Here is a 12,640-nt window from a genome sequence, read left to right as displayed (position 1 = left end):
GCATTCCTCCTATATAAGATAATAAATCATTTTTGTTTGGGATGTAATATCCATCCATAATTGTTGCACTATTCATTTTCCGATAATCAATTACCATTCTTTTCTTGTCAGTGTCTTTTTTGCTGACATAAAAAGCTGATGAAGAGTGAGGACTCTTACTTGGAATGATTATCTTGAGTTTGAGTAATTCTTGAACTTTTTTCTCAAATATTTTTACATCATCCATGTTGCATCTTCTAGGTGCTTCGCGGATTGTAATATTTGGATCTTTAAGTTTTATTGAAGCAATAAATTATTTTCGTTTCTTAATTTTGTCCTGAGGATTTTCAGAACAAATATCATGAAATTTCTTTATGATCTCTTTTTCCAGATTAATTTCTAAAATATTTTCTATTTTTAATTCTATTGGATTTGTATTCCGTTTGTGAAATTCTTTGTAAATTCTTCATTTTCTACTCGAAATGTTGTTCGTATTTTAGGAATGTAAATCATTGATGATCCTTTGTTTAAAGTTATATGATCTCCAAATTGTGTAAATTGAAGATATTGTCTTATAAAGTTATTACCTATTATAATATTCATTCCGGATTCTATTTGATATATAATTGATATTATAAATTTTGTTTCTTCGATTTCTATTTTCAATCTTTCTGCTACTGTATCTAGCATAATAATTGATCCATCTCCTATTCGAACTTTTAATCTTTTATCATATTTTTTTCCAATAATGACTTGTAAGTATATGTTTACTTGCTAGGCACATACTTGTTCCTGTATCAACATAAGCATGTATATGATATGGTTTATGTTCTTTTATTTTTATTTGAATTTTTATATAAATACTATTTGGATTAGTTTTGTTTTTAGTTTCCATTCTCCCTTTTTTTTTTTAGTGGTTTATGGGGTAATTAATAGATAAGGGTATAAGTGGCATTTTTAAACAAAATTTTCTCTCTCCGAAGAGTAGAAAATAAGTTTTAATGGTGTAGGTATTGAAATATAAGTTGGAAATGAGTTTATGTATTGATTTATAATTTACCCAATTAAATTACCTGAATGATGATTAAGAATATCAATGTTTAGTTGCTTTCATATTCATTTAAAGTTAAATTGTTGTTGGGACAAATGAGTTTCAGCTTATTGTGATTCTTCGGGCAAAATTCCGGTTCAGTCCTAAATGTTTGGACACATTCCCGGTTTAGTCCTAAATGTGTGGACGTTCTCGGGTTTCATCCCAAATGTTTTCTAAAAATTTTCGGTTCAATCCTAAATGTTTTTACGTTTCCGGTTTGGTCCCAAATATTTTCCAAAAGTTCCCGGTTCAGTACTAAATATTTTTACATTGTCGACTTCGTCCCAAATGTTTCTCACAAGTTCCCGATTTAATCCTTCCATCTACTCGTGTGTTAAAACTAACATCGCGTAATGTTTTATCATTTATGATTGAGTTTTATATTATTTATTATATATTTAACATTAAACAACTTGTAAATAAAACACAATTTTAATAGAGTTTTTATCCAAATTTAAATCAATTTTACACAATGTTCAAAATGATAATATTAAATTCATGATGCTACAAAATAAAAACTTAAATAAAATAAAAGAAACTTGAGGAATTAAAATTTAATGATGTTAGTTCACATTTCTATTAATTTTGTTATATTCTCATTCATGATGCTTGCACATTTAAGAAAAAATTTGTAGGTTGGAAAAAAAATATCTTTTTAAAACTCTTTTTATAAATTAAAAAATTAGTATATGAGAAAATTTTACTATTAAATAAAACTTAATTTCATCCCATTACTTCATCGGTGGTCAAATAATTCATTATATGTTCTCAATTGTTAACCATAAGTATTTCTTCTCTTGAAAAGTTTGTTGAAAATTTCAAATATTTTGTGAAATAAGTAATACTAGTTATTTGCTAAAACATTTGTTATTTTCTTTGTAATTGATAATGTTTTTAACTAAGATTGCACGTTCAATTATTGTTTTATTCTATAATTTTATTTTACATAATTTAGATTATATTTTCATTTGAAAGACTTTCTTGTACATTTATTATTATTATTATTATTAGCTTCTATTTTATTTAACTGTCTTTTGTTTGTAAATTTTTTTATCACGCTTTGTTTGTAGATGGAAGGGCAAAACCGGGAACTTTTGAAAAATATTTGGGACGAAATCTGGAACGTAAAACATTTAGGACTGAACTGAAAACTTTTTGAAAACATTTGGGACCAAACCGAAAACATAAAAACATTTAGGACTGAATCGAAAAGTTTTGGAAAACATTTGGGATGAAACCGGGAGCGTCCAAACATTTAGGACTAAACCTAAAATGTGTCCAAACATTTAATCCATTTCATTTTATCAACCAAAAATCCAATTTGCAAAAAAGATTTAGCGAAATTTTCATGAAATACCCTTTTACATTTTTTTTGGTAAACTATTGGTTGCGTTTTAATTTTATATTTTATATTTTTATTTTTATTTTTATTTTGCATTCATATTAATATACATTCGACTTGTGTAAACTGTAAATCATTCACGTAAAACATTATTTATCTTATAATAAAAAATATATATATATTGACCAAAAAATTTTCGAAAAAAACTACGAGCACGTGGAATCTAACAACTAAATTTCAAGAGAAAAATTTTAGCAATAACTTTTATTTAACGTTTAATTATATTTGACCATTATTGTAATTAATTTAATTTAATCGTGTGAAAAAAAAATCTTGTGGATCTATTATTTTTGCACTTTTCAGAAATTATATATTTATTCATACATTCTATTTTTACTATCAGAACTCGGTAAATTAACTCCAAATAAATTTTGGTATACAAAATATTAGAACGAGTTTTTGTTTAATGAAATCAAACCTTTGAAATTTCTATCAACGATTTTGTACGAGGACGACAATCCCTTTTATGACAACGGGGAACTGCAGTTAACAATGAAATAACTTCAGTGTGGTAATAGCCTGCAAGTTGGGCAGAACCACTTTCCGTTCAATCTCGTCTCTGGAGTGAGGCCGACGCAGGCCGAATTGTAAGCCTTTTTTGCCATAACTTTGGCAGGATAGACATGGCAAGTAAAATTCCATCAGTAAGAATAAAAAAAAAACAAACAAACCTGGCATATCCCAAGACTAGTAAAATACTTGGAATGTTCCCAGTCCTCCTTGTCAAATGGATCTTCAATGTAACGCAAAAGAACAAAACAAAAGAAGATTTAAAATAATATTCAATGAAAGAGCTACAACAGAAAACTGAATTGCAACTAAATACCTTTACAGAGTTCTTTGTACAATAGCAATCATGTCCTCTCCTGACTTGAAATTTTGACCTGATTTACTTGGTGATTTATAATCTAAATCATACTTCGCACCTAAATAAGCAGGATTAAAAAAAAAATCAGTTCTTCAACAAGTAGAATTGATCAACATATATTTAAGGAGAAATTAACAAAATGCTTAAAGTTGGACACTGAAGAATATTTGATGACCACGAAGTCTAGGAAGGACATATTTGGATATGGTCTAAATATATCTTCATATAGTCTAATAAGATTACAAATGAATGAATTAAATACATTTAGTTAATAAAAAAAAAAGGTATAACTTGCTTGTGTGCCTAGATAATACCAAAAAATAAGTGATAAATTGCATTAAAACTCCTTGTTCAAGATTAAGAGACAAAAATAACTGCACACACCTCTCATTAGTTTGGAGAGAAATATTTGAGTCCAAAAAAATAGTTTCCCATATCAAAAAATACATCAATGTAAATGCAAAAAAAAAACACAGCAATATCAAATATGTTGAAATGCCAGGATATGCATACTTATTCAAAAATCATACTGCATGTCATGTACTTCAAAAACTTGAGTACCGTATGAAAAACAGATGTAAACAGGTATAAAAGAATGGCTGATGTCTCTGTGCTGAAGCCCTGTGTTCATATATGGTTGCGCAAGAAAAGGATACATCCCCAATACAAAATTCAGTTGCAACAATATCAATTGCTATCTTTATTTTCTCGTTATAGCCTGTTCTTTCAATGGCCTCCTTTATAAGATCTAAACCTTCTTTCAAACTGCAGGGCAGATATCAAAATTACCAACTTTGTTCAACAGATCAAACTAAATGATAAAACTTGCCTGGATATATTTGGAGCAAAGCCACCATCTTCCCCAACATTATATCCATAGAATCCATATTTATCTGTAATCACAACCTGAGAAAAAGATCACAAATATCACCACCACTCGTAAGATTTATAAAATTATGTACTGAAGCACAGTACTTATGCATAGAGATTGTCTCTCACCCAACCGTTGAAGCAACAGTGATATAATTGTGCTTCTTGGATCCATAATGTGCTGACATCTGCTAGCCTTTTTCCATTGTCGAATTTTTTTCCAAAACATTGGTTAGCGAAATCTTGTAGTGTAAATTCCCTCCAGAGCAGAACCCTGGCATCCCTATATTGCACAAAGGATCATGTTCAACATTTCTCGAGGATATAAAAGATAAAATGAATTTAATATGGTAACCTGAGAAAAGACAAAATCATCCATTGTAAGTGCAGCTGCAGATGCAATGTTAACGGTCTCTACTCCCATGGAACTGACATAAAATGATATTCATCCTTGTGTTTTGAAGCATAACCGTGTCTTTGTACATCTTCACAGCAATATTCTCATCAATCTGAGTAAACCAAATCATATTTAACTAGCCTTTTCTTTTCTTCTTTATTTATATATTTATTTATGTATGTATGTATTTTTGCACTAGTACAAACATATACAAGGTACGTATCATTTCGTTTATTACTATCTATTTAGCTAACTTATCAAACCACGTGCTCCAAAAAAAAAAAGCAGCAGTGGTTTAGCTTGATCCTTCCAATGTCTTTACCATAAAAATCAATTAGCTTATAAAAATTGCATCGTGCACAAACCATTTTCTTCAAGTTCAATTATCAATACTAATCAAGTTCATACTGATAAAAATTGACACGACTTCACAACACTGGTCTTCTTCAATTTATCTGATCACAATTTAAGATGAATTCGGATCCATCAAATTAATCAATCAAATAAACTAAATATAACAAGAAATCATAACCTTGGACCGAGGAGGACCATACCCCCAATCAGGAGGAAGGGGACGCAAACACCCGAGGCTCTGAGACCTGGAGATTCACCACAGAAAGAAGGAACCTAGGAAGATTTCCAAAACAGAAAAGGACTAGAAATCGAAAAGAAAAAAAAAATTTGAAGCAGATCACCCTCGGTAGGTGTCTTCACCTCGGATCATCGGTAGGGGTCTCCACCTCGGCCGAATTAGAATCCACTTAATCTCTGGCGTTGCTACCGGGAAGAGGGTCAGTTCATGTTAGTCTAAACAGGTAGCTCGGGGAGGCCGATGGAGAGGCAAAAGGTAGGGTGAAGATGGACCGTGGTTGCAAAGGCAAGAGTAAGTTATGTGGAAGGGAAGAATGGTCTGGTATTTGTGAACATCATGTTTCCTTTTTGAGTAAGATTTGATATTATAGGAAATAATCGGACACAAGGAAGGAAGGAAGGAAGTCATCCGGGAACGATAATATTTCTTATAATGGAAATTCTTTCAGATTCTCACATAAATAAATATCAGCTTTGCTTCTTTATTGAGATGCATTCTCTCGTATATTTTACCATATTTTATACTCTTTTGAGTTTTCTTTTTTAATAAGCCCTATTATGAATTAAGCATCCGATGATCTCAAAATTTGTCTATAAAATTTCCCAAGTTCCCTTGCTTGATTAATCACTCTATTTCTGTCCGTAGGATAAAACGGTCTTCTGTGGCATGGCCTTTGTTTTTGTGAAACATGCAATATTTATCTGATTGCTTGCCTTTTTGGGTTTAGTTTCATAGGGCGTTGAGCGGGATGCTATAGGGACGAGGGCTATAAGCCCCTCGCTTCTCCTCTCTCTTCCCGTGCTCGGTTTTTCATCTTCTCGCTTTCTCTTTGTGAGTTAACGGGGTTCTATGACTTCTTCTATCCTGATGTACTTTTCCGCCCTCTCTAACAATTTCTTCAGAGTATTTGGAGGTCTTGCTGCTACTGATTCTTTGAATTTTTTATGACGGAGATTCTGCTTCATGATCCCCGCTAGTAAGTCATGATTAACGTGCGGAACTTCATGAACGGCCCGAGTGAATCGTTGTACGAATTTCCTTAGGCTCTCCCCTTCTTTTTGGGCGATCGAGAACAAGTAGGCCACAGTCTTTAGATATTTCTGATTAATGGAAAACTAGTAAAGGAAGCGTGTGGTAAGTACCTCAAGGCTTCCTATTATCCCTGGGGGTAGCTTGTTGAACCATGTGAGGGCTTGTCCTGGCAGGATTGTTCGAAAGATTTTGCAATATGATGTGTTGCTGATGTCATAGAGGTCAGTCTTTGCGTAGAACCTGCAAGGTGATCTTGTGGATCCCCTGTCCCATTGAATTCAGGCAGGTTTCCTATCTTGACCCCTGTAGGGAGTACCTCTGCCAAGATAGTCGTGGTGAATGGAATGCGACGGGCGGGCAAAATGGCTATAAGGTCATCATCTTCCTCTGTGCAGCGCAAGTCCTGATGGAGGGGTATAGTGCGTGGCTATTTGCCTCATCTTCTCAAAGTTTTGTTTTCATCTTCATGTTCACTGGCGGCACTTCGTTTGTTCCGATAACTTCTTTTTCTTGCAGAACCCTCTCCGAGTGATGCGAATGCACCCCTCCGCCGGGCGTACCCGAGTTCATGTTACCCTGTTGTTGAGCTGCCAGGTACAGTGTTACAACTTCTGTTGTAGTTTTGGCTACTATTTCTTCCAACAAAGCCTTCAGACTCTCCGTAATCAAGAATTATTGGTTATGTCTAGGGACTAGAGGTGGTTGTTCCTCTTGAGTGTTGCAGGTTGCATGCGATCGCGTTTGCATTCTCAGTGATGAGGTGACTTTACCACAAACGGCGCCAAACTGATGTTGCATGATACCTTAATTACTTCCCTGAAGAGGGTATTCCTCGCGCTCTAGTCAGTTAGAGTGTACCACAGCTTTAGGAAGACGCGTGCCCCCTACTATCCAATCCAAGAGAATCAGAGTCATCACATGCATCACGAAATGAGGATAGAGGCGCCCGAGGATGCCTGGCAAAGACCCTTCGACGCTCAATTCAGCGATCTACCCAAAATATGCACTCACAAAAACTAGAAAGCTTTTTAGAGCACAAAATGTGACAAAGTGAGAGAATCCCTTCCAAATGGGGAGGAGCCTCCTTCTTTATAAAGTTTTTTTGTTCATGGCCATGGGCCCTCAAAACACATGGATCCTTCTCTTGGGCCAAACATATAGGGTTAACAAATGTGAAATTATATTAATATGCCCAAAATAACTTTTAGTTCATCTTAATTAATATCTACCACTATCAGTATTTATATCTTAATTTGACCAAATCATACCCGATTTTATGAAGATAATATGTCCGCTTTAGTTAGCTCAACATAATATTCGTGAACTGTGTTTTAATTAATTTTAAATTTATCTAACATTGTGTCAAATTAATGTTTATTCGTACACATTTACAATTATATGTATGCCTTGATCTTGTGAGTGGGAATAAGCTTGTACGTGTAATTAATAAAATTACTTATTTTAACTTAGAAGAGCAGAACAACAAATATAAAACATAAAAACATGAACATATTGGAGGTTCAGAGTCTTTCAACATTGGATGAGGTTTTACATTAAGATTCTTTTTGTTTGACTAGGAAATGAGTTTATTTCAATATATTGGACATGATGAATAGTTAGAGAGCATTAATAAACCACACATTCGAGATATACATGTACTTAATACATGTGTTTTGGTGCTCAATTTGTTCTGAATAATATCAAAGTTGATATTTTTGAACTTCGTGTTTACAAAATAATTCTTATATTTTTAAATTTAACTACCATCAAATGGTCTCATTCATTTGAAATACCCAATTCACATATTCTAGACCTCGATTTATACTCGTTGATACCTAATTTTGATAAAAATTTGCTTCGATTGCATGAAACAATACCCTTATTTTTTTAATTTAAACATTGACATCAAATGATCGTATTCATTCAAATATTCAATTTACTTGTTCCACTGCTTAATCTATTCTATTTGCTACCCATATTTGATACGTGTGTACTTTGATTTCATGAAACAACATCCAATTGATTAAATTGAATCTTTACACCATATTGTCCCATCTATTTAAATATATAATCTACTTATTTTAGTGCTTCTTTATTTATTCCATTGGTACACAAATTAGATATTTTTTTTTACTTTGATTTTACGAAATATATCTAAATATTTTGGAAGAACAATGACATCAAATGATATCATGCATTTGAATACCTAATTTTGATGTTATAGTACTCAATTTGTTATAATTGATACCTAAAATGGATACTCTTGTACTTTGATTTTATGAAACAAATTAAAATCCAAAATTTTGAATTAAATTTCAACATCAAATGATCGCATCCAATTGCTAAATTTATTCAAATTATTATAAAATTAGATATTCTTGTAATTCGATCTCACTAAATATTACCCAAATATGTTATATTGAACTTTGACATCAAATTGTCTTATACTGTTATACACTTGAATATTCAATATGTTATAGTGCTCAATTTATTTTATTTGATACTCAAAATATTTTTGTACTTCGATTTCACAAAACAGTACCAATTTTTCTTGAATTAAATCTTGGAATCAATTATTCATATATATTTGATTCATATTATAGAATTCAACTCACATTCCAAAGTTTAAGACAGTTATATTACAAAATTCAACCTGCATTTGAAATTCAAATATAAACAACAAATCAGATTCTATATTACACGTACTAAAAAAAAAAAAAGATTCTATATTACACACCCAGTTCAATACGAAGCACCCATCTCATAACGACATAAAATTCACCTTCTTCTTCTTCTTCTTCTTCTTCTTCTTCTTCTTCTTATTTTTTTTATTATTATTATTATTTTTTTTTTTGCAAGAAACACATATATATCAAATTCAAAAAAACTATTTGAACATTTCTTTCTCATTTGACAAAATAATATTTTCTATTTGTGCAATCATTATCATATTGCCATAGTTCATCTTCATTATGAGCAAGACATCCCAATGCATTATAGAGGTTTTTATAAAAAATTAGTGGAAAAAAAAACAAGAAGAAGATGAAAAAAAAGAGATGATATTTCAGTAAACAATGAATCATGTAATCTTAACTATTGATGAAATTCCTAATAATAATTAGGCAAACACTCATATGAGACGGTCTCAAGGGTTATTTTCTTGAGACGGGTCTCTTATATAGGTTATCTATTTAAAAGTATTATATTTTATATCAAAAGTATTACTTATTATTATAAATATGGGTAGGATTGACCCGTCTTATTTGTGAAACTGTCTCACAAGAGTGTTACTCTAATAATTATTACTACAAAAAAATTATAAAAAAATCTCTAGAAATTAGATTTTCAAACCATAACCCTACTAGAATTTACAATTCAAATAGGATAATCGAGTACACAACTTTTTTTTTTTCCTTTTTGAAAATCAACATAACATTAATTCAATGAATTTAAGAATCTTGAATTTTTTAAAAAAATACTGATTCTCTTAAAATAAATTTTAAAAAATACTAAAAAGATTCAGTATTAATAAAACATTTTTAAGAACAAAATTTTAAAAAGTATCCAACAACAAAATATCTAGTAATTGAGTGAAATAATTTTGAATATCCAATTTATAAATAGTCAAATAAAAGTTAGAAAAACATAGTAGGAATGAACGAAGATCAAATCATTTACATAATATCAAAGAAATACCCATAATAAAATGTGATTGAATTCCAAAATTTCAAAGGAAATAAATTTTCAGTTTTTGTGATGAATAATTGAGTGAATGTAAATTTCGTTCACTATAATACATTATGGCATCTCAAAAACATCAAAACCATAATAAATATTGAATATATAATTAGAATTAAGTACACAAACAGAAGAGATCAATGTATGACTAGGGGTGGTAAAACATACCAAAAATTTATATTGTATATCGTACCTAAATTAAATTAAGGTATAAAAAAATAGTATACCAACACCGTACCGAAAATCACGGTATACCGATCATAAAAAAATTTACGGTACAATGGAATTTTGGTAGGATATCGCTATATATAATGTTTTATATCGAAAAAAAAATATTTTTAAAATTTATAGTTTATAAAGATTATATATATTTTGGTATATCGATATATATCAAAAATTTCAAATTTCATATAGTTATCGTACCAAAAAATTTGGTATTTTTATCGTAACGAACCGAAAAATTTGATATTGTTTTTGGTATGATAACTTGGTAATACCGAAAATTCGCACCCTTATCTACTACCATTGTACGCACGAGAAAATATACTGAAAAGTAGAGAAAATTCCAAATATAAAAGGGGTAATTTGGTACATGCATAAGTAGAGAGAGTTGAAACAAATTATTACTCCATGTCACTCACGGGACATAAAGCATTAATTTACTGTTTATTAAGTACATCGATAATTTACTTTCTAGTTTTACTTTACCAGGTTAAAAATAGGGTAACTTGCAGGAGAAGATATCCGATTATCTATAAATATCTGTTTTTTTATCCTCTTTTACGCACAAAACCCAAGGAAGGACTGTAGGTATAACGTCCACTCCCACTCCTCCTCCCTTAACTACTTTCTGTTTTTTTACGGGACTTTCTCCTGTTTCTCTTTTATACTCCATTTCTGCATGTCTTTTGCTTAATGCTTGTACGTACTAAGGTAAACGATTACCTCACCATCGGGGAAGAAATCGTAAACCGATTTCTCTTGCGGAACCGGTGGTGGCGAGTTCCGGAGTTTCTGGCGGCGAGCTGGATGGTAGCTCGGTTGGTGTTTTTTTCTTTTTCCTCTGTGGTGGTTTCGGTTGGAGATGGTGGATTTCTGCGGGAGAGCTACGAATGGGGGTATGCTTCGTGTTGGTGTTTTTCTGTTTTGATCGATGGTAAGGCGAAATGCTGCTGGCGGAGATGGTTGCAGCGGTGTGCTGCTGGGCGAAGTGATGGGCGTGGCGCTGCTCGGGCGGAGATGGTTGCAGCAGCGTGCTGCTGGGAGAGATGGTTTGCGCGGGGTTGATTGCGATTGTGTGGGGCGAAGTGAATGGCGGCAGTTATCGGAGGGGACGCTCGTGAGGCTGAGCCCATTGCGCGGTGGGGTTGGCAGAGAGCGGTGTCGCTCTTGGCGTTCAGGGGGGAGGCGGTGAGTTTGTGGAGGCCGAGCCCATGGTGGGGCTGGTCTCGCGCTAATGCGCAGCGATGGGTGAGGTTGACGCTGGTGGTGTTCAATGTGTTGAATAATTTGAGTTTACGTGTTTTATTCACGTACAGTTCAATTTTTTTGCTGTTAAATTACTACATGCTATTCACTTATTTTAGCTTTTTAATGATGGTTTATTTTTTCCAGTTTGCAGGTAACGTACACTATGAGTTTTTTCACCCGGCCGCTTCCGGCTCACACGCTTCATCTTTCCATCTAGGCGTCGTCATGATATCCCCTTGGCTCCTCTTCATATCCCGGACCCGGTGCCCGTGCCAGTGCCAGACAATATACTGTTGGCCTTGGCTCCTCCAGCTCTTATCCCCCACCATATCCTGTCCTTGGCTCCGCCTCATATGCGCCGATACATTCCGGACGATATAATGCTAGCTTGTCATCCTTCACATGTGTGATGCCGAGACCCTCGTCAACCTCGATTCTATCTCTGAACACTTTCATCAGCTTGTTCAGCAAATCAAACACATCCGCATGGATGTGCCATACACCATTGCTTTTCGTGATGATGGTTACGGGGATACAGAATGGCCGGAGGAGGGACTTGAAGAATTCCTAGGTCACTTTTCTGGCCTTAAATAAATCAGTGCACGTCAACTTTTTTTGCTACGGTCCGCATCCTCACGATAGCGAGCAACGGGCTGGATCCATCCTTCGGTGGAATTATGTGGAATGTTCATCCTCTACATATATAGATAGGTGTGAACCTACTGATGAGAATGATTGGGGCGTTTTCAACGTGCTAGATGATGAAGCTCAAGGATATGATGAATTGTTTTTATCGACCGTGCAAAAAACCTTTAATGAGATGCATTTGTGGTGCGATTTCATATCGGTGCTTTTGCTTACTTGTCCAAATGTAAGCCAAGTGAGGGCTTCCGATTCTAGGGGACAGGGGCGGATGCTAGCTCGTAGAAGGAAACCTTTTGAATTATTTCAAACTTGATTTTGCAAAGGAGCAATATATATGTGAGTCGTTTAAGGAAATTGTGGGCTTCGCACGACATGTGATGCACCAAACAATCGTCCTTTTGACAAGAAAAGAACGTCATGGAGTTTCGGACGAATCGGTGATGAAGAACGTTTGTGATGAACAAGAATTTTATGACGTAGCCGCAAGGATGATCAACGAGGTTGCCGACATGCAATTTCGAGTAAATAATAAATCTATGTATCTGTATATATAA

At 33.4% G+C, this 12,640-nt stretch overlaps 1 protein-coding gene across 5 annotated transcripts; it reads right to left on the bottom strand.

Annotated features, from left to right (window-relative positions):
- Positions 1-2,763: 2,763 nt before the first annotated feature.
- On the bottom strand, positions 2,764-5,650 carry LOC140865542 (enolase-like). 5 transcript variants are annotated; one of them, XM_073270215.1, is made up of 8 exons: positions 5,324-5,650; positions 5,142-5,208; positions 4,342-4,495; positions 4,172-4,248; positions 3,904-4,107; positions 3,301-3,400; positions 3,146-3,207; positions 2,764-2,993 (listed from the first exon to the last, which is right to left on the bottom strand). In XM_073270215.1, exons 1-6 carry the CDS (start codon positions 5,331-5,333, stop codon positions 3,388-3,390), a joined length of 525 nt encoding a protein of 174 aa, XP_073126316.1. In that variant the 5' UTR covers positions 5,334-5,650; the 3' UTR covers positions 2,764-2,993; positions 3,146-3,207; positions 3,301-3,387. The 5 variants fall into 5 exon arrangements, with proteins under 5 accessions (XP_073126316.1, XP_073126317.1, XP_073126315.1 ...); XM_073270216.1 differs by having other exon boundaries at positions 2,764-3,081; positions 3,174-3,207; XM_073270214.1 differs by having other exon boundaries at positions 2,764-3,207.
- Positions 5,651-12,640: the final 6,990 nt, after the last annotated feature.

The sequence above is a fragment of the Henckelia pumila genome, chromosome 4, assembly GCF_033568475.1.
Source record: "Henckelia pumila isolate YLH828 chromosome 4, ASM3356847v2, whole genome shotgun sequence".
Taxonomy (NCBI): Eukaryota; Viridiplantae; Streptophyta; class Magnoliopsida; order Lamiales; family Gesneriaceae; genus Henckelia; species Henckelia pumila.
The sequence above is the reverse complement of the archived record's forward strand: the minus strand, read 5'-3'. Positions and strand labels throughout refer to the sequence as shown.